This window comes from Mirounga angustirostris, unplaced genomic scaffold (assembly GCF_029215605.1).
Source record: "Mirounga angustirostris isolate CCGP_5_RB_7025 unplaced genomic scaffold, mMirAng1.0.hap1 SCAF_16, whole genome shotgun sequence".
NCBI lineage: Eukaryota > Metazoa > Chordata > Mammalia > Carnivora > Phocidae > Mirounga > Mirounga angustirostris.
The window spans coordinates 57,714,293-57,739,206 of record NW_026991724.1 but is presented as its reverse complement, the minus strand read 5'-3'; the positions used below and the strand labels follow the sequence as shown (position 1 = coordinate 57,739,206).

At 44.7% G+C, this 24,914-nt stretch overlaps 1 protein-coding gene across 1 annotated transcript; it reads right to left on the bottom strand.

The window, feature by feature from the left end:
• Positions 1 to 796: 796 nt before the first annotated feature.
• NLRP5 (NLR family pyrin domain containing 5) lies at positions 797 to 22,328 on the bottom strand. The gene is given in 13 exon segments (XM_064580622.1): positions 797 to 929; positions 2,571 to 2,741; positions 3,982 to 4,152; positions 6,174 to 6,344; positions 8,399 to 8,569; positions 10,524 to 10,694; positions 12,160 to 12,327; positions 13,841 to 14,011; positions 15,539 to 17,138; positions 17,734 to 17,787; positions 19,057 to 19,134; positions 20,604 to 20,959; positions 22,225 to 22,328. Coding segments are annotated over 13 exon segments (3,519 nt in total).
• Between the last annotated feature and the right edge of the window lie 2,586 nt (positions 22,329 to 24,914).

Sequence of the window (24,914 nt, the reverse complement as noted above, 5' to 3'; positions counted from 1 at the left end):
CGTTAAATGGATCCAAGATGACTTGCCCCAGGGAACATGCTTTGACAAGGCAACGATGGACTCCCCTTAGCTTCTGAGATTCAGCTGATCAGGAAGGGATTCACTCTGATGAACACACTTGTGAACGCTAAGCAGTCTTACCTGAAGAACTACATGTCACAGCTCACTCCAAAGACTCACCAATCCCTGAACTCCATGCTTCCCCAAATCCCTACCTACATAAGATCAGCAGTCTGCTCTTCTCGGAGACAGTGGTAGACCAGTTCTTCACTACACTAAGCAATACATTTGGTTTGTTTATATTTAGATAGTGATAGTCACACCATCCTCCTCTGACTTTTAGATTGTGCTTTAATTTTTTTTTGTAACACCAGCAGAGTTGTATCATCAACATCTGGGGGCCACTTTTAGGACCTAAGTCCTCCCACTCTTCTCTTGGATCATATCCCCACTGCTCAAGAAGGTCACATGGTACTTACTCCCCAAATGCTCAGTGCTTGTTTTATTTGATTTTCTCTATATGCTCCGAGGTAGGACGGACATTTCATAGATACAGAGATCCTAGGATTGGAAGGTCACAGCCTATGTCAGAGGCAAATGCAATAACCAAGTTATATTGGACACATGAGAATTGCCACCAGTGAGGGCTTTGTGAGAACCAGAACTCATATTCCATCTCTGAGAGGGAACTCCTGGGTACAGCTTGCCCCAGAAGACCGCTTTTAAATGTTCCTCCATCAGAGTGTGTGTGTGTGTGTGTGTGTGGTCGGGGGTGGGGTGGGAGAGTTTCATGTTTTCAGTTTTTCCACCAATACCGGTCATCTTCATCAAAAGAATACCAACTGTCACCAATTATGATCTGTGGCTTGAGTCGTTGGACCTCGTTCAGAAGCTTCCGTATTTGAGTGGGATATTGCCATTTCCACAACCTGGAGAGGCAGAAGGGGGACACATTACTCTGGGAATTTGCTTCTGCTTCTCCTTTCCTTAAAATTCCTGGAAACCCCATCAAGGATCTGAAACCTCTTCTTGTACTCTTGAGGTGCTCCACAGAGCAAGAGTAAATCCCTACATGTGAAGGCACACTTGCATGTATTAGGTGCTACACTGAGCTTTTATGGGCATCTGCCCCTCACCACGGTCCTCAGAGGCAGGCATGATTACTCATCCATCCGTAAACTCCTTCCTGAGAACCTTCTTTGTGCCAGGTCCTGTTATAGGGTTCAGAGGCACAGTGATGAATAAGGCAAAGCCCCTACCCTCAGGAAGCTTATATCCTAGGGCAGGAGAAACAGGTATTCAAATAGATACACAGCATCGTTTCTATTTTACAGATAGGGAAATAGGCTCCTGGAAGGTCCAGTAGTAAAATCCAGGTCTGACTCTTCAACTGCCAAGTCCCATAATCACAGGCTGAGCTTGTCCAAAGCTATACTGCTTCATGAGTCATTGATGCAAATATGCTCTCTTTCAACCCAATATTCTGCCTTTCCAGCTTCTCTGCTGAAGAGATCACTGTGACAGTTCCCCTTGTCCACACTGAAGTCTCTGAATCCACAGAGCCATGCCTTCCGTGCCATCCTTCCCCTCAGATCCCACACTACAACTACCCTGTTACATCCATACGTCGACACTTGAGCCCTGCACAAACCCAACCATCGTAAGCTGTGCTACTCAGAGGCAGTTTTTCAATCAGGGAGTTTGCTATTGAAATAAATATAGGACAACCAACCTCAACGGTCTGTCCATCTTAACCGTTTTTCAGTGGGGAGTGTACTTAACATCTATCCTCATAACTTTTCATCTTCCCCAATGGTGTTCACCATCTATCCTCATAACTTTTCATCTTCCCCAACGGTGTTCACCATCTATCCTCATAACTTTTCATCTTCCCCAACTAAAACTCTGTGCCTATTAAACACTGACTCCCCATCCCCTCCCCCTCCTCCAGTGCCACCATCTACCTTTAGTCTCTATGGATTTGACTGCTCTAGGGACCTCACTTAGGTAGAATCATGCAGTATTCGTCTTCTTGCACCTGACTTACTTCGTCCATGTTATAACAGGTGTTAGAACTTCCTTTTGTTTTAATGCTGAATGATATTCCACTGTGTGGATATATCACACTTAATTTACCCATTCCCCTGACCACAGATGCCTGGGCTGCTCCTGCCTTTTGACTACTGTGAATAATGCTGTTGTAAACATGGATGTTCAAGTAATTCTTCCAGATCCTGGTTTCAGTTCTTTTGGGTATGTACTCAGAATTGTTGGATCATATAGAAATTCCACTTTTAGCTTTTTAAGGATAAACATCTGATTTGTATGTTGTCTCTACATTCTTCCTAAACCCATGCAGAAGTAAGCCCCATGATATCAGGCACCTTACCTCTGTCTCTATCCCTATCCTCAGTACGGTGCCCAGAACACAGTGGGCACTTAGTGGCTGAATCAAGGATCTGGTTGTTGAGCCACATCTCAGCTTCTGGGATAAAGCGTTTCTCCACCAACCAGCATGCTTTGTAGCAGAAGGAGGTTTGTATCTCGGAAGACAATCACCAGGGACTCACCCGATTATTTGTAGGTTAGATGTGGGTTGTGCAAAGGCGGGACACAGCTTCATCATTCCTACGGGGCTGAAATTGTTCTGCATCAGATTCAGGCTGGTCAGGCGCTGGCTGCAGAGGAGAGCCGAGGCGAGGGCCTCACAGCAGCCAGAAGTCAGTCCACACGCCTCCAACCTGCAGGGCCAACACGCCAAGAAATGCCTCCAAAGTTCAGTGACCGACCCTTCAACCCACTGGCCTTTCATGGCAATGTTTAAGATAGAGGGGTGGGCTCTACCACTGGTGTTTCTGGTTTCTAATGGATTCCCAGGCGACGATGCTGGTTCTCCTGTTAAGAGCCGCTGGGTGACTTAATTATAGTCGTGGAAAGAATGAAAGATAAAGGGTGAGAATGCTTGCAACTAGGGAACAAAGCAAGGTACATGGAGAAAGACTTGCTGAAAACCTGCATTTCACCCGGAACCCAAGAGGCAAGAAGGAAGCCAGGTGAACAGGGCAGGAAGTAGCGATATAGGCTTGGGAGTTGCACTCACCTGACCCTCGCGGAAGGAAGGCTGGGACATGTCAAAGACTCGGACAGAGAACCAGACAGCCACAGGGGAGTCAGAGGCCACGGTGTGAAAGGAGGCTGGGCATTTTAGGTCACATTAAGGATTTAGGATTTTATCCTAGGAGCAGCTGAGGGCCAAACAACTTTGTTGGATGTAATAATGGATGGTGGCCATGTTCTCCCATGTTGGAGATGCGTGTTGAGGTATTCAGAGGCTGAACAACAAACTATAACTCGCTATGAGATGGTTCACCAGATAGAGCAAAAGACTGATGATCGTTTAAACTGGGTGGTGAGCATGCAGGTTTTTAATGTCCCAATCATTCTAGATTCTGTGTATTTGGGAATGTCTTGTGATAGAGTAAAAAAGTTGTGGGATGTGCTCAAGTATTTTTAAGTGCCTATAGTTAGATGGTGAGGTGGGGTTGAATAAAGCTTATTGTTATTATTGGTTTTGCTTCTAAAATAATATCTAAGCCTCTGTGAAAACAGGAAATCTCTACTAGGGAGGCTGTGGAAAGAGGTGAGGGAAGGTAATTCAGTGATAGCATAAGGCACTTGATAGATTGCCGATATGAGTGAGGTTAAGCTGATAGCGGTAGGGATTTTTCCTCTATTGTTTCAGAAAGAAGGGAACGTGGGTACAGATATTAAGTGGTTTCATGGTGGAACATGCAGGGCTTTCCTATGAAATGGCTTCATGTTGATTCGAAGGGGGTGAGGTCATTTCTTAAGCACCAGGAAGAACAAGGCAGGTTCAAATGGAATTGTGAGAGTTGGAACACTGTCTTTGTTCAGCAACTTCACGCCCAGGTCCCCCTTCCTCTTCACCCAGCCCTCATACTGGGGACCCCAGGAACTCACCCGAGCCTCCTCAGAGAAGCCCTCCTGTGTTTCAGCCCCTCGCACAGCGCTATGATGCCTTCATCACCCAGGGCATTCACCGCCAGATCCAGGCTCTTCAGGTGTTTGCTCCTTGTGATCACATGGGACAGTTTCTTACAGCAGGCAGCAGTGAGATGACACTTAACCAGTCTGCAAGAGGAGAGCCCATGTCATTTGAGGAGAGGGCTAGAGGGGGACGATGCCCAGAAACATCAGTGGGGCTTTCCTGGACTCCTTCCTCACTGGGAACCTTTCTGTCCATCCCTGGGAATGGCTTAGGTTGTGCAGCATCCAGTGGCTCAGGTAAGGAGGGATGATAGTGGCAGGTGGGGAAAGCATGTGATGTGGCTGGAGGGATCTCTAGAAAAAGAAATGAGCACATCAGAGCTTGCTTCCCACCTGCAGATGGGATGAAGATTCTCCCTGGTGGATGGAGAAAAAGAGACAGGAAAAAAAAAAAATGAGGAGAAGTTGGTAGAGTCCCTGAGAGGGTGAGAAAAGATGACAGATAACAGAAGGTACTGAAATGCTAGATGGGTTTGGGGTCCGAAAGGAGAGGCATCTTGTGCTTCTGTTTCTGGGACGAATGGGGAGGGTGGGGGCAGAGAAGGCCCCTGAAATACCGACTGCATGACTCATCTGAGTAGAGATGATGGGAACAGCTCCACTGTCTCCTATCTTCAGCTAAGAATAGAATGATCCCACTGGGGATGAGAGAGTCCATCTTCACGAGGCGTTCACACAAAGAATGAGCAAGAGCTCACACCTGCAGACCAGGTGTTAGGGCTCACACCTGCAGACCAGGTGGGAATGGCTAAGCCTCAGATGCCAGCAAGGATCAGTGATGATTATCCCCCAGCATTTAAGCATAACCCCAAAGAAGTGGCACCTCCAAGTGATTAAGCTTTAGTTTCTACACCATGCAAAAGTAGAGCTCGAAACACCGATTTCATGAAAACAAACACAGGACTAATACTTGGGGGGGGGCACTCAGATCTGTGGGCTATGATCTCTATCCAGTTTCTTTCTTTTATTTATTATTGGAGAAGGAGAGATATTAAAATGGTCCTACTTTTTGGTTCACTGATTTTTTTTTTTTTAAGATTTTATTTATTTGACAGAGAGAGATAGCGAGAGAGGGAACACAAGCAGGGGGAGTGGGAGAGGGAGAAGCAGGCTTCCCTTGGAGCAGGGAGCCCGATGCGGGGCTCAACCCCAGGACCCTGGGACCACGACCCCAGCCGAAGGCAGATGCTTAGCGACTGAGCCACCCGGGCGCCCCTCTACTTTTGTACCTGAGAAAAAGATACTACCAAGTACACAAAGATTTAGAAGGTACGCATGACTAAAACATTGGACGTAAGCTCAATGTCCAGTTTTAGGGGATTTTTAAAGTTATGATGCATCATTCAGTGGAATACCATACCATACTTAGTTTATGATTACGGTCTGCAGATCCTCAAGGGACAGAATGTGAGACCAAAAGGCAAGGTTTGGGCTCCTAAGGGAGTTCTGGTTTCCCCTGCAAATGATTGGTAGGAGAACTACATGAGCCTAGACATGTGAAATATTTAAAGCCCTGTGCCTGCCATGTGGCAAGAATGCTTTCAGCGGTAACTGCTGGGATCCTTTCTTTGTAATACTTATGCATCCAGGAGGAATTTGCCAAAGTGTTAACTGCTTTGTCAGATTGGAGATTCATTTCTGTTCATTGATATCTTTTAACTTTTCTATAGTCTGTTTAAGGATGGAATAGTCTTATTAAATAGAAACACTCCAATAAAAGGTAAAGAAATTTGAGCCCCAGAGGAAGAAGGTGTTGAGAGAGAGCCCCTCCATCTCCACCCTACATACAGAATGAACAGCTAAAGAGTAACTTAGGGCAAAAACAGGTTTTCTGAAAAGTGAACAGGTTTTAGAAATCGAGGGTGACCTAAGCTCCAAAAATCGAATCGTGGGGTTCCTGTCTGGACTCATTTTTGTGTCCTTCCCACACTCACTGTGGTAAACATATGAAAGCATGAGCATCAGTTGACCCAACTAGACCCAACTAGACCCAATTACCAAGAACTAATTTTTGGTACCAGTCTTCCTGCTCACATATCTGGACTTTCTAGGAACCCCAGTCCCCAGTATGGTAGAACTGACCCCCGACAACCATTGAAACTTACTCCAGGTCCTGGAGGTGACAAGATGGTTCCATCAGGACCTCACAGAGAAGGTTCATCCCACCATCTTCCACGGGGTTCATGCTAAGGCTCAGATGCGTCAGATGTTTGTTGCCCATAAGTGCAAACGCAAGAAAGCCACAGCTGGCGACATCCAGGTTGCATTCATTTAGTCTGTGGGGCGCACACACGGGAAAGAGGAAGGTTATACTCGTGACTTGGTGTCACCTTGGGTAAGCCATTTCTGTTGGCCTCAGTTTCCTCCTCCTTTGGGAGGGTATTATGTAAGGGGGTACTTAGGGAGGTTTCAGCTTGGGTAACAGGATGACCATGAAGTGCTTGGTATGATATCTAGCAGAATGCATGCACTGGATGCCGTTCAAGATGCTCTTTTTAATTTTCCTTCATACTCAATGTGTCACTTTCCAATGGCTACTGTAACAAATTACCACAAACTTAGTGGCTTAAAACATACATTTATTATCTTACAGTTCCGGAGTTCAGCAGATTTTGACTGAGGCAAAAATCAAGGTGTCAGCAAGGCTGTGTTCCTTCTGGAGGCTCCAGGGGAGAATCGGTTTTATTGCCTTTCCTAGCTTTTATAGGGCTGCTCATAGTCTTTGGCTTCTGGTCTTCAGTCAGCAATTATATCCTGTTACCATATCTCCTCTCCCACTTCTCCTCCTTTCCCTCATAAAAACCCCTTTGATTACATTAGGGCTACTCAGAGAATCCAAGATAATTTCCCATCTCAAGATCCTTAACTTGCTCACACCTGCAAAGTCCCTTTTGCCATGTGAGTTCACATATTTACAGGGATTAGGACATGGGCATCTTGGGGAGCAGGTCACTCTTCTGTCCACCATACTCAGCATCTTCCCATCACTTATTCACTGAGGAACCTTGGAACCCACAAGGTAGACACGTACATTAAAGTTATATTCTTTAAAAGAATTTCTGGCTACAGGTATACCATTAACATATGTTGATTTTTTAAATTAGAGAGTTATTGGTGAACTAATTGGTCAATGGGGTGAAGTGGCAGAAAGCAAAGTGACCCCAGCAAGGCAAGCTGGCAGTGTGGGACAGGTGTAACACCCATCTTTTGTTCTCACCACCAGACCAAAGATGTAGGCTAGAAGAATAACCTGGCAATGGGGTAGCAGTTTTCAAAGCAGTTATGGAGACCCCTTGCTCTACGCTAGAGTGCATGGCCTCCCCTCGCTGTGCACGTGGTACTGTCCAGAATGGTGGGGACAGTACCTCTGTGGCTGCCAACCCTGTGTCACTATTACCAGCATCCAAAAATCTCAACTATCCAGCTCTCCCTACCAGAAACTAAGCTCTGTGAACTTAGGGACCACGTCGGTCATCTCTGCATCACTGGCAACTAAAAGTGTTCGCCAGTTGCACATGCTTACTGTAGTCAGTCCTCATGATGCAGGGATTCTGTGTTTGCACATTTGTCTGCTTGCTAAAATTTATTCGCTACCCACCCCCCCAAGTCCATTTCGTGGTGCTCATGGGTCCTTCACGGACACACGTGCATGTGCAGAGAAATATTCGCATACGCTCCCCGCTGAGGCTGAACTCGTTTCAAATTCACTGTCAACAAGTATCCTTTTCATGATCCAGTTAGTGCCACGTTTTCCGCATTTTTGTGTTTTTTGTGGGTCATTTTGTTGTTTAAGATGTGGTGCTAATGTGTGGAGCTGAAGTGCTGTCCAGCGTTCCCATGCCCAAGAAGGCTGTGCTGTGTGGAGAAAGTGCTTCAGAGATGAGCTTCGTTCGGCCATGAGTCATGGCGCTGTCGGCCCTGGGCGCAATGTGAGTGAATCAACAATATGTATTAAATAAGGAGTCTTTAAACAGAAACACACAAAGCGAGGTTAGGTACTGGTTGGTTGATGAAAATGTGACCAGAGGCTCGAAGGAACCTAACCCTGTGTTTCCCCTGGGAGCAGTGGTTCGGTGTTTGTGACGACTTTATAGAACTGCAGGAAATAATGAGAATCGCCTGTATTTGGATAAATGACGACTTCCCACTGTAAGAAAATGGGCCGAGATGGAATTTTCCAGGGAAGGAGGAAATTGGCGGGGACAGGATGCAGCCCTTATCTGTTCCCTTTATCATGACAACCGTCCTCCCACTGCTTTGAGCTCGCGAGCGTCACATGCGGTTTGTAACAAAGCAATGCAGTCCTCCCAAGGAAGCAAGCTGGACTCACGTCAGCCTCTGTAGCCCACAGGTGGGCACTTTTATGGCTTGACACAGCTGATTCACGCCTTCACTCCCCAGGCTGTTGCTCGACAGGCACACGTGCGTCAGACTCTGGTTGCTGGTGAGGGCTGAGGCCAGGTCCTGGCAGTCGGCAGCTGTGAGGCCACAGCTCCCCAGTCTGCAAGGAGAGAGCCCCCAGGAAGGAAAGGGTGAGGTCTATTCTGAAGGTTCCCTCCCTCCCTCCTTCGCAAATAAGGGAAAGAAATCCTACCCCATGGCTGACCATGCTCTTGCAGACGTATGCTGAGGTCACACTGTGTCTTGCATTTAACTTGCAAACCCAACCCTGATATTTATATAAATGGCGTGGGTGACTAGATCTGCCATCACCCACAATGGGAGACACATGGACAAGGTCAACCTGCTCCCCATCCAGGGGTCCTTGCTCCTTACATGCGCTGTGGTGTGAGGTGTTGCCCAGATTAGGAACCTTCCTATATAGAAAGTGCTCTTCCTATTCCATCTGTTTCTCAAAGCTTCATACACAATAGCACTTGAAAATAAGAATTTCATACTACTTCTCTCATGGGATTGTGGCAAAGCTAAATGAATTAACACATCTAAAATGTTTAGAGCAGTGCATATAGCAAACATTTACTCCCTATTACTGACAGTGATTTATTTTGGTGAAGAAATACTGGCTGGGTTGGATTAGAAGGGGGTCAGAATATGTAAGCCTGAAATATGCCACTCGGGCATAAGGATGATCTTGAGCTGAAAGCAACTGAGAAAAAGCAGACACAGGAAGGGCTCGGTGCTCTCCCCCATCTGCCTAAAAACAGGGCATGAGTTTCCCTTGTACGTGTGTCCCTCCTCTTTGGTACCAGCAAGAGAATGACCCTTGTCACCAGAGATGGGCATGACATGGGGATGAGTCATCATATAACATTTATCTACCATTAATTCCTCTCATATACTTCCTAGTCACCTACCCACAATTTATCAGCCCCTAGAAGCCCCAAACACCTTTTGTCTAGTCACTTCTCCACAATTTAGCGTAACTTTGTTAAAATGATATATAAGCTTGAGTCTAACCACTTCTTTGGGTTACTCACATCTTTTCTGTGAAACCTCCATGCATGTTAAAAAAAAGTAGTACCAATACAATATGTGTGTCCTTTGTCCTGTCAATCATCAGTTTAATTTGCAGGCCTCAGACACTGAACCTAAGAGGATAGAGGGAAAGTCTTTTCCTTCCCCTACAGACTGAGGGAGAGAAATGTTGGCTTCTAATGTGATCCCCCCCGCCCCCGGAATTTAAAGGGTAATTTGTGCCATTTTGTTTTCAATTTCCGCTATGACTTTAGACTCAAACTCCCCAGGAAAGAGGGATGTTATTGACATGGCATGTTTTGGGAGTGATGGGGGGGGAAACAACTTTGCCCAGATTGTAGGTCATCGAGGGGGAGATTTCCAAGTCTTAGGTATCAAACCAGAGCTCATGTTTTAGTTTTGCCTTTTATTCCCTATGTGGCCCTAGACAAGAGATTTTTCTTTCTTCTGGATTCTGTTTTCCTTATCAGCAGATGGGGTGAAAATAATTCCTATGTGGCAGGTTGTGAAGGGTGGCATTAATGGGATTAGAACACTCAGCACAGGGCCTGGAAGGACACCATAGATGGCGGCTCCAGCCACAAGCTAAGACTCTCCGGGATTTTGGCATTGGTGCAACTTTCCAGTATATAACATGGCAGTGCTAACTCTAAGCAGAATGCCGTATGTGAGATCCCCAGAACTTATTTGTCTTTTAATGGTACACCTGTACCCTTAACCAACCTCTCCCCATTTCTCCCCCCAACTGCCAGCCCCTGGCGGTCAACGTTCTTCTCTCTGGTTCTACGCGTTTGGCTTCTCCCCTAGACTTTTATATCGTTCAGAGTTTGATAGCAAAGACACAGATGTTATTTACTGAGTCTTCTTTTATACCTCAATATTGGGGCACTCCCATGGGGTCAGAACTCCCATTCTAACCCTTGGCTTAGGCGTCCACTAATTCCCCTCCCCTCCTTCCCCACCATTTGGGCCATGTCAGCTAAGAGAAAGGAGCCCTGGTGGACAGAAGTGCAACTCACATCAGCTTCTGCAGGGTGCACTGTGAGGCAGTCAAGGCATTGCAGAGCGGCTTTATGCCCTGGTTTGACATCTTATTTCCTACCAGGCTGAGAGATTTTAGGCTGATGGACGTAACAAGGATTTGGGAAATCACCAGGCAACAGGCGGGCGTTAGTCCACAGTGATCCAACCTGCAGAGATAAACAACGTGAAATGCATTCTCACTTCTCGCCCCAAAGCAACCCATTTCCCTGTGCACCAGCTACTCTGGCCATGTTGCTGATTTCTGGACACAGTTTGCTCTAGGCTCAGGGTCTGAGCATTTGCTATTCCTTGTGTTTGCACCATCCCTCCTCATCCCAAACCCACATCTTTATGTGGTTCAATTTTTCATTCAGGTCTCCTGAATGTCACCTCTGAGTTCGCCAGTCTCACAACCTTACTTAACTGTGCCTGCCCCACCCCACTGCACCCGAAACCCCTCTATCCAGCATTATTTTATGCATGGCAATGATCACCAGCCAATGTTTCATATATTTGCACTTTAAAAAAATTGAAGTATATCTGACACGTAATATTGTGTAAGTCTAAGGTATAAGCATGTTGATTTGAAACATTTACATACTGCAATAGGATTGCCATTGTAATATTAGTGAGGACCTCTGTCAGGTCACATAATTATTTCTTTTTTGTGGTGGGAATAATTAAGATCTAGTCTCTTAGCAAGTTTATGTTAATAATACAATATTGTTGCCTATAATTATTATACTGTGTGCTAGGTCTCCAGGACCTATTTACCTACTAGTTGCAAGTTTTACCTTTCAACAACCTATTTCTACTTTCCCCCACCCCCAGTCCCTGATAAACACCATTTTACTGTGTTTTTATGAGTTCAGCTTTTTTAAGATTCCATATGTGAGATCATATGGTATTTGTCTTTCTCAGACTTATCTCAGTTTGCATAATGTCCTCAAGGTCCATACATGTTGTTGCAAATGGCAGGATTTCCTTCTTTCTCGAGACTACTTGCACTTGTTTATTGTTTGTCTTCCTCTCCAGAATGTCATCTCGATGACCCTGGCTTGGAATGGCAGCTCGCAGGTTACAGAGCAAAAACGCACGTGGTGCAAAGCGAAATACTCTTCCGCAGTTGCTCTGTGTCGATTAAAGCTCAAAACAGAGCTTATGTTTCTCTGTCTCAGCATGGCATCCAGTAGCAGTGTCTTTAGACCAAGTTAATCTAATTGACAAAACACATGCCCAGGATCTACGAAACCGTGTTAACAGCCCCAAACTGGAAATGACCACATGTCCCTGGACAGGTGAATGGCTACATTACTGCAGTGTGTCCGTCCTACTGAATAGTACTCAGCCCTAAAAATGAACATGCGATTGATACCCAGAACAGCATGGATGATGGATCTGAGGGGCATTTGCTGATTGAAAAAAAGCCAATCTCAGGGGCGCCGGGGTGGCTCAGTCGGTTAAGCATCTGACTCTTGATTTTGGCTCAGGTCCTGATCTCAGGGTCACGAGATCGAGTCCAGATTGCCCTCTTCCTTTCTGATAGGTTTGCAACTTGCTGCAAATGATTATTTAACAAGGAAAGACAACAACAACAAAGCCAAAAATGCAGAAGCCATACCCAGAATGTACCTCAAAGACTCCAGCAAGCAGTTTGGGTGTCTTAGCGCTTCACACGCCATCATCATATCTGCCTCCTTCAGGTGAGTGCTTTCCAAGTTCAGGTATTTAATATTACGGTTGGTAATGAGAGTCAACCAGAGATGACGAAGGCCCAGGGTAACCTGCGCACCTTTAAATCTACCCAATAGAAAGCAGAAAATACGACGAGACACAGGAGACAGCTGTATCCCAATTTTCCCCTTTCCCCTCCTCTCCCATTCCAACTCTCTTATCTCTCAACTGTTGGCATTTATGTAATCTTAAAGATTTTTAAAATTTTGTAAGTGATCTCTACACCCAATGTGTGGCTCGAACCCACAGCCCTGAGAATCAAGAGTTGCACACTCCACCCACTGAGCCAGCCAGGTGGCCCACATTTAATTTTAAAGCAACAAATACTTGAGCATCTATGATGCATCAGGCACTGGAAACAGTATTAAGTGATGCTGATACTCCATGTTCTGATGGAGCTTGATCTCATGGGGAGACACTCATCAAAGAGCTGAACCAGAGTTACGCTGAAGAATGAAATATGGTCGGTCCACTAAGAACGGAGCTAGAGGGGCACCTGGCTGGCTCAGTCAGAGGAGCACGTGACTCTTTTGATCTTGGGGTCGTGAGTTGGAGCCCCATGCTGGGTGTAGAGTTGGCTTAAAAATAAAATCTTAAAAAAAAAGAACAGAACTATAAACAGATATGGTCAAGTTCAGGCTGAAGAGAAAGGTCAAATGTCCGAAGAGTGTGTATATCGTGACACCACTTGGATTAAAAAAAAAAGTCATTTGCCAATATATACATATAATTGCGTGGGAAGTTGATGAGTAATTAGGGCGATAGGAAGTTGAAGAGGCATCAGAGGTTTTACCGAAAACCCTTGTAATGCCCGAATCCCGTTACCATTATGATGCGTTACTGCTGTATTACAAATACAGTGATGACACAGATTTAGGCTCATCACTGCGTGGCAAGAGCTAAGAGCAGGGGTTCCCAGGGAAACGCTAGGGTAAAGCCGGCAGAGGGGTTTGGTGCAGGACGGAGGTGAACAGGGCACTGTCAAGACCCTGGCACAGTCCAGCTTACGGAAACTACTTAGGGAAGGGGTACAAGTGGTAAGAAGGGGAAGAGGTTTGTACGGAGAAGTTGCATGTGCTTCTCCTGGTCTTGGAGGGAAGAGTCCAGAACAGAACCTTTGCAGCAGAACTAGCACCATCTCCTACTCCAGGTGCTTGGTGAGTACCCTGGGGTCTACCACGGACCCAGGGCCTTATTGGGTGTTCAAATATTTGTTACCTTATTGATGAACGTAAAAGCATTAAGACCTGACTTAAAACCTCCCATGAGTCAAGTACTTTGATCTTGCAATGGCCTCGTGCTCCACCCATTTGCCTGCAATGAGCTCCCCGCACCTTTGGCCCTAACAAACTCCTATTCATCCTTCAATACCCAGTGTGAATGAACCTGCCTCAGTAATCCCTTCACAGGGTCTTGAGTTTCTCCCTATTGTGTGCTTTTGGGAGCTTGGCTCCTGTATCTTCCACAGCAGTTATCCCCTCTGATTACATTCTCAGATGGGTCTTTTCTGGTAGGTGGGAGAAGAGAGTGGTGACAGAGCCATGCCAAGGGGCATGTACCAGGGGCCGGGTAGCCTTACATTAGATTCTGTATTTTACAGGTTGGCTGCCTCAGTTTGATGCAGAGGGTCTTCATGGCCCATTCATTCAGGATACTGCCACTCAGGTCCAGCTGTCGCAGGCTTGGGTGGGTGCTGAGTACGAAGCAGAGACTTTTCCAGCACTCATCAGCAAGGGTCTTAATCGGCGTCCTACATTGGAGAAGGAAATCAACATTGGCTTCCACTGGATGGGGTTTAACATGAGCATTGCCACAACAGTGTCAGAGGAGAGGAACCAGGCTGTTATGGCAAGACGGGGAGGACTTCAGAGGTCCTGAGGTCGATTTAGTGATGTCGCTTTGTGCTTTGAATGCGTGCTTGCACACACACCCTGCCTCCTGAACGGGGTACATACTAAGGTGATGCGGAGGCACCAGCTCTTGAATTGGGTTTGCCCTTAGAGTCTAGCTCCCCCTTGGATGTAAAATGGTGCAGCCACTGTGGAAAACAGTATGGAAGTTCCTCAAAAAAGTAAAAATAGAGCTACCGTATGATCCAGTGATTGCATTTATAAACATCGAATTTTGAAATTGAATTGAATTGAATTGAATTGAAATCAGGATCCTGAAGAGATCTGCGCACTATCATTCCCAACAGCCAAGATATGGAAACAACCTAAATGTTCGCTGATGGCTGATGGACGAATAAAGAAAACGTGACCCATACACGGATATATACACACCAGGGGATATTATTCAGCTTTAAAAAAAGAAGGAAATCCTGCCATTTGCAACAGCATGAATGAACCTAGAGGACGTTATGGTAAGTGAAATAAACCAGCAACAGAAAGATGTGTACGATCTCATATATAGAATCTAGGGCGCCTGGGTGGCTCAGTTGGTTAGGCGACTGCCTTCGGCTCGGGTCATGATCCTGGAGTCCTGGGATCGAGTCCCATGTCGGGCTCCTTGCTCAGCAGGGGGTCTGCTTCTCCCTCTGACCCTCCCCCCTCTCATGTGCTCTCTCTCTCTCAAATAAATAAATAAAATCTTAAAAAAAAAAAAAGAATCTAAAATAGCCAAACTCATGGAAGCAAAGAGAGGATGGTGGTTGCCCGTGGCTGGGGGAGGGGGAATGGGGCAATGTTGGTGGAAGGGTACAGAGTTTCAGTGACACAAGACGGATATCTAACATAGAGCAGTGTGACTGCTGATAACAATACTGTATCATATACTTGAAATTTACAGCAACACACATACACAGAATGGTAACTAAGTGAGGTGATGGATATGCTAATTAGCTTAATCATGGTGATTATTTTACCAAGTTGTACAACTTATATATGTATAATTTTTATTTGTCAATTATGCCTCTATAAAGATGAGAAGGAAGGGGCACTTGGGTGGATCAGTCAAACATCTGCCTTCGGCTCAGGTCATGATCTCGGGGTCCTGGGATGAAGCCCCGTGTTGGGCTCCCTGCTCAGCAGGGGGTCTGCTTCTCCCTTTGCCCCTTCCCTTGCTGTGCTAATAAACAAAATCTTAAAAAAAAAAAAAAAGAGGGCACGTGTGGTGATGGACGCTGGGGGTTATATGCAACTAATGAATTGTAGACACTGCATCAAAAACTAATGATGTACTATATGTTGGCTAATTGAACATAATAAAAAATAAAATATAGGAAGAAAAAAAGACTAAAATAGCAAAATAAAAAAAAAGAATAAAATGAAGGACTCACCCTTGAGGAATGAGGGGCTGTGCCTCAGTGAACTCATCCTTTGAGAAGCTCTCGTGGACATCTATACGAATTTTCTGCAAATACTGGCAACGCTGCAGACAGAAAGAGGACACCATCAAGTCCATTCGGCGGTTTATCGGAAGCCACACTTCCTGGAAGCTGTTCAATGCCAAGCGAACAAACTCTTCATCTTGAGTCTCGAAAAGACAGTGGAAGGCGTCCAGTGAGTCTGCTGGGGCGGGGGTGCTGGCCTGTTGCCCCAGCAGAGAGATCCAGCTCAGAAGCTTCTGCTTCACTGCCAGGGGAACATGACATCCAAGCAGGACTTCCAGAGCCCCCGTCACTTCTTTGTTCATGAGGCCAAACAAGAAACGCTTCATCTGGAACAGGTGGGCATCAGAGCTGATCTGTTTGAGCTCCACCAAACTCCTCATGTTCTCCATGAACACAGGGTAGGGGTCCCTCTCCATTTCCAGTCCTTCCAGAACATAGTACAGGGCAGCAAAGAACTCCTGGAGGCTGACGTGAGGGAACATGTAGCACCTGTCGCCACCACGGTCTTGGAGGAGGATGTTCGTGTGAAACAGAGCGGAGAGCTCAGACTCTCTGAGTCTGTGAACACCGAGGTCATCTCCATAAAACACAAACTTCCTGTTCCACACTCCTTGCACAGCCATGAGGCACACACTCTTCAAAACGGCTCTCTCTTCCTGGTTGAGACAGTGCCGGGAGGCGTCTCGTGGAGTGAGCTGATGGAACACAAAAGTGGCATATAAACCCGTGAGAGTTTGGCAGGTAGGGGGAAGGCTCTTTCCCGATGCCTCCTGTAGATTCAGAGCATCGCAGATGAGCGACCCCAAGATGGGGACTTGGCACTCGTCCAACAACGGGTGGTTGTCCACCACCAAATGCAAGACTTGTGTCTTCTGATGCTCATTCTTCCTGTGCCCAAGGAGCAACTGGATCCTTTTCTCCACAGAGATGCCCCCAACAAAGAGGTAACGGGGTGACGTGAGCATGGATTTGAGCTTCTCTATGCCCGTGTCTCTGATGGTGATCATCAGGGAGGACTCAGGGAGAAGGACTTTCTTCAGCAGACTATGCATCAGAACAGACATGGGTTGTTTAGCCGCCCAGTCTTCACAGAGATTTGTGTCATCGTCTTGGAAGGCGAAGTCCAGGTCATCGAAACCATCAACAACAAACAAGAGCCTTTCCGGTTGGGACATGATCTCCATCATTGGAACCTGGGAGTCTGGCCACTCTCTGGAAATTAAGTCTGCAAAGCTGCCCTCCCTCATGCATTGCATGTCTCTGGCACAGAGGAAGAAGACATAGGAGAACATGCCCTTGAAGAGGTCACCCTGTGCCCAGCACAGCAGGACCCTTCTGGCCAAAGTGGATTTCCCAATTCCTGATTTTCCATGCAAAACCACAGTGCGAGGCTGGAAGCCCCTCTGGTCTGGATTAAAAGCACCAAGCAATGTTTGCATTTCTGGACAGTCAGAGGCAAGGTTTTCAAAACCACGGTATTCATCCAATTCTGTAGCAAATTTTATCATCACGTAGCCCTTGTAGTCCCTTGTGTTATCTCCACGGCCTAAGTTGGACAGGGAAAGGGAGAAGAAGAACAGGAAACATTTTAAGAAAGTCTGGAATTTAGGAAAAAGCAAAAGCAAAACAAACCCCCAAACCCTGGATCTGGAATCAGTGGATCCTAAATCAGACAGTCTACATACATGGTTCTTTTGTCCCTTCCTAGCAGTGTACTGATAACAAGCTCCATCCCTCAAAGATCACTTCCTCAAAGCTTAGGAACATCCTACAAAATAGCTCTATTTGTCCCTTTAGCCTCATCTTTCTTTTCAGCACTTAATACCTGATACATTACATTTTTGTTGGCTTATTGTCCTTCTCCCCTCAGTAGACTCTACTTGATGCCCAAGTTCACCAGAATCATAGGTTTTTGGAATTTATCTTTATACCCAGTCCCTGTAGATGATCACAGTGAACATACGTGACTCTGTCCTTGGTGAGGATTCTAGGAGCTCTTGGGGAAGAGACTGATGCACCAGAGACAAACGTGGAATTGAGGGACAGTGGACTCCTCTGCCACCCAAACTCCATAGACTGGTTTTCACCCAGCTCCATCCCAGGGCAGAAAAAAAAAAAAAAGGCAAATCAGTTTTCTTTACCTTCTTCTTTTGTCTCGGCGGCTATGGCACCATCTTCTATAGCTTGTGAAATTTCTGCAATAAAGAGAGGAAGGATGGATTCCCCCACTCTTATGTGAGTATCCAAATCAGAGAGGGCACAGTCGTTGGGCATCTGCCTTCAGCTCAGGTCATAGTCCCAGGGTCCTGGGATCGAGCCCTGCATCAGGCTCCCTGCTCGGCGGGAAGCCAGCTTTTCCCTCTCCCACTCCCCCTGCTTGTGTTCCCTCTCTCTCTGTGTCTCTGTCAAATAAATAAATAAAATCTTAAAAAAAAAAAAATAAAGCTAGGATAATAGTTTCTATGTTGTGGAGTTGCTCTGAAGATTAAATCAGGTGTTTTGTTGGAGGAATAGCACAGCCTCTGGCATGTAATAGCTACCACTTATCGACAATAATCATTATGTCTACTTATTAAAAAATAGTGTCTTTATTTCATATCATCACTAAATCACTAAGTAATCTTTAAATGCATAAGATACAATTTTATCCATGGAAAGATGATAATATATAGGACTCACCCTGTTAAGCTGACATTTACATTAAAATTGGAACAATTTATAACCTCTGGGATTCTGAGACTCTGACTCATCAATTGCTCAGACTTTCGTTTTGAAGGGGGTTTTCCTATCCGCAGCATGGACAAAGCTGTATCAACACAAAGTTGGTCCTGATTCTTTCAAAGTGTTAGACTTCGTGGTCAATGCTGACTGCTGGAAGATTAGTGATATACAAGTGGTAGTGTGGGTAACAGTGGGGAATGCATGTTGTCTATGCAAGCCTACATCTTTCCCTCTATGTTTTGGCTTCACTGCTTTGATCCCTTTTGTTAGTCTCCCTTTTCCTCCACTGAAGTATGAGCTTCATGAATGCAGGGGATTTGCACATACTTTGTACACGGATGTAACATAAGTACAGAGAGCAGGGCCTGGCTTGTCACCAGTTCTCAAATATTTGGGGAATTGTACTGAATCTGGTTTCATGCTATCTGGATCTCTCCACCAAAGCCTCCAAAACAGATCCTTAGGTGGAGCTTGTCCTGGCAAGGTCATGAAGTTCCCCAAACTGAAGATGGGAAACCAGAGAGTTGTAAGAAAGCTTTAAGATCACAGAGTTCTCTTGGACTTAGAATAAGAAAGACCATGATTACTAGATGCTCAGAAGCCATACAATCAGCTAACAACAGGATGCCAGACTAGAAAGAACATTGGACTATCAGAAGTCATGGTTCAAGTCCTGGATGGGCCACGAACTAATCACCACATGGCTTTAGACACATCCATTGTCCCACCAAATCCACACAGACCTGGCACTTCTTTCATGCTTGGTTCTTGGTCATTCTTCATTTGTGTAGAGTTTTCTGGTATTTCAGGCAGTGAATATTCTGCAACAGAGAGGAGATGACACAATAGTCTCAGTAAAGTCATAGCAATTACCCAGACTAGGGGTGAGAGCATCCCCCACCCACATTACTGAGGGGAAACAAGACAAACCTCAGGATCTCACAGTTTGTTCCATGACTAGCTGGTAATGGAGACAATGGAGTCAGATCCTCCAGTGCCACCAGCACAGTGAAGCAGCAGAGACTGGTCACAAAGAGTGCTCAGAGTTTGAACTCGTAAATTCCAGTCCCATTTTGCTGTATGGCCTTGGGTTATTCACATGATGAGGCAGTATATTATGGTTATCAAGAGTTTATCTTCAAGAGTCATCCTCAGCACCTGTCTTGAACTTCAACTAGTTAGTTAACTACTCACTAGAGGCCTGTGAATTATCCAAATAGAGGTGTCCAACTCATGAGTTCTAACACTGACCACTCTTTCTCCAGTCAACATATTTTCCACACAGGGCTTTTTTGAAGCTCAGAAGGGATGGCTTCTCTTAAAGTCCTTTGCAGCTGTAGATGTCGAGTTACATCTAGGGATGGCATACCTATAGTCTTTAGGGCCAATCTGACTGCTTGCCCTTGGGACTCTAAGTTCTCTTTCTTTCTTCCTTTCCTTTTTTAAAAGATTTTATTTATTTATTTGAGAGAGAGAGCGAGTGCGCACACACGAGCAGGGGAAGGGTAGAGGAAGAAGCAGAATCCCCGCCAAGCAGGGGGCCCAATGTGGGACTCGATCCCAGGACCCTGGGATCATGACCCATGCTGAAGGCAGATGCTTAACCGACTGAGCCACCCTGGACTCTAAGTTTTCTGTCCACAATTGAAGAGAAGAATTCCTCCTGATAAGGGAGGGCTATTTTTTCTACTACCTTTCTCCTAAATACCCTAAGCTAATCACACAGTTTGATCCAAATACGTTGCTATAATATGGACACCAACGGTCTGACAAGATCAGTCCTTAGAAGAGTTCCTTGAACTTTAGTCCTTTAGCTTGGGGCAAGAAATATGGGAGACACCCACTGTACAACCACCATAGTGTTCTCAATAAATGAATGAAGATTTGTTAACAACTTCATATACATTAGGTTATTGAGTCTTTGCAACAGCATCAAAGTTACTGTTCCAAGATGTAGAACCCAAGGGGATTTGCCCAAAGTCACACATAGAACAAGTGGAAGGTCCAGAGCTCAAGCTTAGCACTTAAGACTCCAAATCCTGTCTACAAACTTCAACCAAATTCTGTCTGGGTAGAGCATCTGTCTACTCATTTCTTTTCTTTTTTCACAGGCTGGAGACTGCTCTAATTTCTAGCCAGACAGGATGACTAATGAGTGACTTCTCACAGTTCAGACTCACGCCATGGAGGTGGACCCAGTTAGTGACCAAGGATCCCTCTCCATTTCCATGGAAGCTTGAGGTAATCTCCTTTCTCTTCCACCCCCAGATTTGCCCCAAATCTTACTCACTTTTCATCTCTTTCCTTGCCTTCTCAGAGAGTGTGGACAGGTTCATCTTTTCAAAGATGTGAATGGATATTTTCCAGGCAAGAGATTCTTTATAATGCTCATGCAAGAGGGAGGCTAGATGTTCCACATTGGCATTGTTCACTTCAACCCATGGAAAAGAGCACATTGCCAACTCTGAAGCTTTTTCCATGAGCAATTCCTTAAATGTCTGAAACTCTTCCTTGCTTAGCTGCTTGAAACACCATTGCAGTCCATAGTTGGAAAAGGAGGGTAATTTGGCTTCTGTCATCTTAGTGCAAGGCTAAGAGCTCAGATTTTGATGGAAAAGTGGATTCTTTAATATGGAGAAATGGTACCTGTGAAAGAGTAATAAGATTCAAAAGAGAATCTTGCATCAAATTCTCAAGTTCATACAACCAACCTCGTCAACTCACTAGAAACAACATTTTCTGTTCCTTTTGTGAAATACACAGAGAAGCCCAATTCATGGGTAACAATTCTTCATAGACTTAAAATTACTTGACATTATATCTATTTATCTTGTTATGAGAATATAAACTCTGGGATGTTTTGCTGCCCTATCCCTAGTTCCCGAAACAGCACCTGGCATAGAGTCAGAATAAAAAACACTTAAAGAATACAAAAACACTAATTGGAAGGTAGATGTGCACTGCTACATTTATTGCAACATTATTTACAATAGCTAAATTATGGAAACAACCCAACTGTCCACCTATTGAGAATCATTAAAAAAGATGTGGTATATACACAGTGGAATATTATTCAGCCATAAAAAAGAATAAAATCTTGCAATTTACAATAACATGGATAGGCCTGAAGGGTATTATGCTAAGTGAAATAAGTCAGACTGAGAAAAACAAGTACCATATGATTTCAGTTATATGTGGAATTTAACAAACAAAACAAATGAGCCAATGAAAAGGAAAGAGAGAGAGAGAGAGAGAGAGACAAACCATGCAACAGACTCTCAACTGTAGGGAACTGATGGTCAGTAGAGGGGAGGTAGGTGGGGACATGGGGGAAACAGGTGATGGGGATGAAGGAGTGCACTTGTCCTGATGAGCACTGGGTGATGTATGGAAGTATTGAATCACTATATTGTCCACCTGAAACTAATATAACAACAACAACAACAACAAAAACCCAAAACACTTGTCAGTGATGCTCTTGGCTAATATGTTATACTCATGGAAACTGGCAAATAAGTTACCACCATTTACGGAAAATTAGTCACTCTATTTATTTAAAGTAGGCTCTACACCCAACATGGGGCTTAAACACACAACCCTGAGATTAAGAGTTGCATGACAGCCAGGTGCCTGAATCACACAGTTTTTAGATCAGTTGATTCCTTTTGTGTCTGTTAACATAACATGAAGTTACATAAACATAGAGTTTTGGTGTAAAAATGGATAAATATTTGAAAGTCTTATCTGATAAGGGTCTTGTATCTAAAAAGTAGAAAACCCTTTATAATAAAAAAAATCTAATTAAAAGTGGGCAAATGATCTGAATAGACATTTCTCCAAAGATACAGAAATGGCAGATGAACACATGATAAGACGCTCAACATCATTAGCAATCAGAACTGATTCCATACCCCCGACCCCCTAAATCAGCTTGTTCTATAGGTGCACATCCATGAGCTGTGCCATGCATTTCTTCTCCAAGTTCTCTGGAAGGCTTGTCTGTGATGACAAACATTTTGTACTTATTAAGAATGCTCCAGGAAGAATTCTTAAACCTGGCAAATCTCCTCTTCCACCATTATATGGCCCCTATAAACAGTGACAACCAATATTGGTTGGGCATTTTTAGGCTGCTCTGGTCTTCCCCAACCATTACTTTGTGGTGGAAAAGAAAGCAATCAAAGGGATATCCTATAATATCCTATAATATATAATAAAACACTTTAAGGGGTCAAGTAGATGGCAACTTGTTTTCCCCCCCAGGAGCAGAAAGTGGGTTGAGTGGGGGAGGATGAACTAACTGGGCCAAGGCAAATGTTAGGAGTTAGTTGGACAGATAGGCAGTCAGGGCCAGGATCCCCAAAAAGAAAATATGGGGTCAGGACAGCTAAGATAAAACAACCCTGACATCCTGTTTTGCAGCTTAGACAGGACGACACTGACATTCTGCTTCGCAGCCTTTACAGAAATGATTCTGCAAAACATCCTAAAATAAGACAATTAACCATAAAACATTTGTCACTATCGTGGGCAAGGGGCAGTTAAGACATAAGCCCCTCAGAGGTCAGCCAAAAAAGACCATCGGCATGTAGACATTAACCTAATAGGTAGACAGATACGTGACCAGAGCCCTGATTGGCATGACTCAGTACACTCTGATTGCTTAAGACAGCTCTGCAAAAGAGCTCATAAAAAGTCCTAAACTTAGAAACTCCAAGGGCAACCCTCTTAGGCCCCTTCCCTCTCCGGGAGCTTTGTGATATTACTCAATAAACTTTGCTTTGCTGTCTACCACTCTTCCTCTGGTCTACCTCTTCATTCTTCGAAGTGGTGTGACCAAGAAGTTTGCGTACTAAAGGCAGAGAATTTCTGCAAACAGAACACTTTTCACTTTATGCCTTCTCATATGGTTTGCCTTTTCAAAATAATACTACCATTAAAAATCATTTTAGAAGCAACTAGAAATGTATTTTACTAACACAATTCTTACCATTACTCATCTATGAGAGACCCCCCCCCAAAAAAACAAAAACACTAGGGAGAGGGAGCCAGGTAAACATTACTAACGATGGGGAGAAGTTTATGTGCTGATTACTCAGAGCCCTTTCAAGAACATCAACTTTTCTGCACATTCCTATATATTTATGAAGAACACTGACCATATTGGTGGAAAAAGGGAAAATACTTATTTCTAACAAGTTAAAAAGATTACATCCTAACCACAGAGCAATTAAAATTTTAAACTAAAATTTCCTAATTTTTTTCCCCTCCAACATAAAACAACTTGGATACATGGAGATTGAAAACAAAATACCCCCCCACCCCCAATCTCCCAACTCTTTGGTTAAGTGACTAAATGAATATGGGAAGCTCATTTAAAAGAGAATGAATTTCAGATTGCCACACCTGAACACTGATATAGACATGATTTGAATTAAATGTTTGCTTTACCGTGCAAAGCCATCACTGAAGGGATCAGAGGAGCAAGAAGAGAACCATGGCTGTAAGAAGCCACAAAAATCTCAGTGATCTTGGGAAGGTTATTTTTTTTGGATGAGATGAGTGACAAAGTTTATATGCTCAGAGTGAAGAGTAAGTAAAGGTACAAGCAGTAAATAAAAAAACTAAATGAGTACTTAACTCTTTCCTAAACCCCTTCTTAGACAACTTATAGCAACTCATTTGAACTTCCCGTAAGTAATGTCAATATACAAAGAGCATTATTGTCTTCACTTTCCAGAGTTGAAAGCCGAGGTTCTGTGAAGTTGAACAGCTCGCTCTGCTTTAGGAAAAAGCATTTTAACGCATACCTAATTAGAATGCTCCACCTCTTCCAAAGCATCCCAGAGAGGGAGCTGATAATGAAACCCAACAGAGTAGAGAGGAGGAGAGCCCAAGTGGAAGGACTAGCAGTCCTAGGCAGATGGACGCCTTCCCCTGTAAAACTGAAGAGGGACTGGGGAGAAGGTAAGGACATTATTCCCATAGAGGCAGGATTGTAGGTTGGAAGAATGTAAACTAAGAGTGGTGGTTAATGTTATTTTCTGGAAATAACAGACTAACCAAAGCTCTCCCTTTGTCTCTGTCCTTTATAACCTCTACCTGCAACAGCTCTCTGCATGGGGACCTTGAATGATCCCATAGAAGCAGTCAAGACTACACGGCTGGAGATCAGTCACACGCCGTTCTGAACATGGATTCACCCCTTGCTACCCCACGCAAAGCCATTTAATTCATCTGTGGCTCAGTTTCCTCATTTGACAAAGAACACCCTCAGGACTGAATAGCACTTCAATAACCGTCAGCCGTAACTAACATATAATTAGCACACTTAACACAGTGACACCCCCGATCTCCCACAAGTCCAGACGTCAGCTCATCTTGGACTCCGAGCCACAGCATCCGCGACTCTGTCCTTTATTTTATTTTTATTTTTTTTGTTTTCTTCCTTATGTAGTGTTCAATGATTCATTAGTTGCGTATAAAACCCAGTGCTCATCACATCACGCGCCCTCCTTAATGCCCATCACCTGGCTGCCCCATCCCTCCACCCACCTCCCTTTCCGCAACCCTCAGTTTGTTTCTGGGAGTCAAGAGTCTT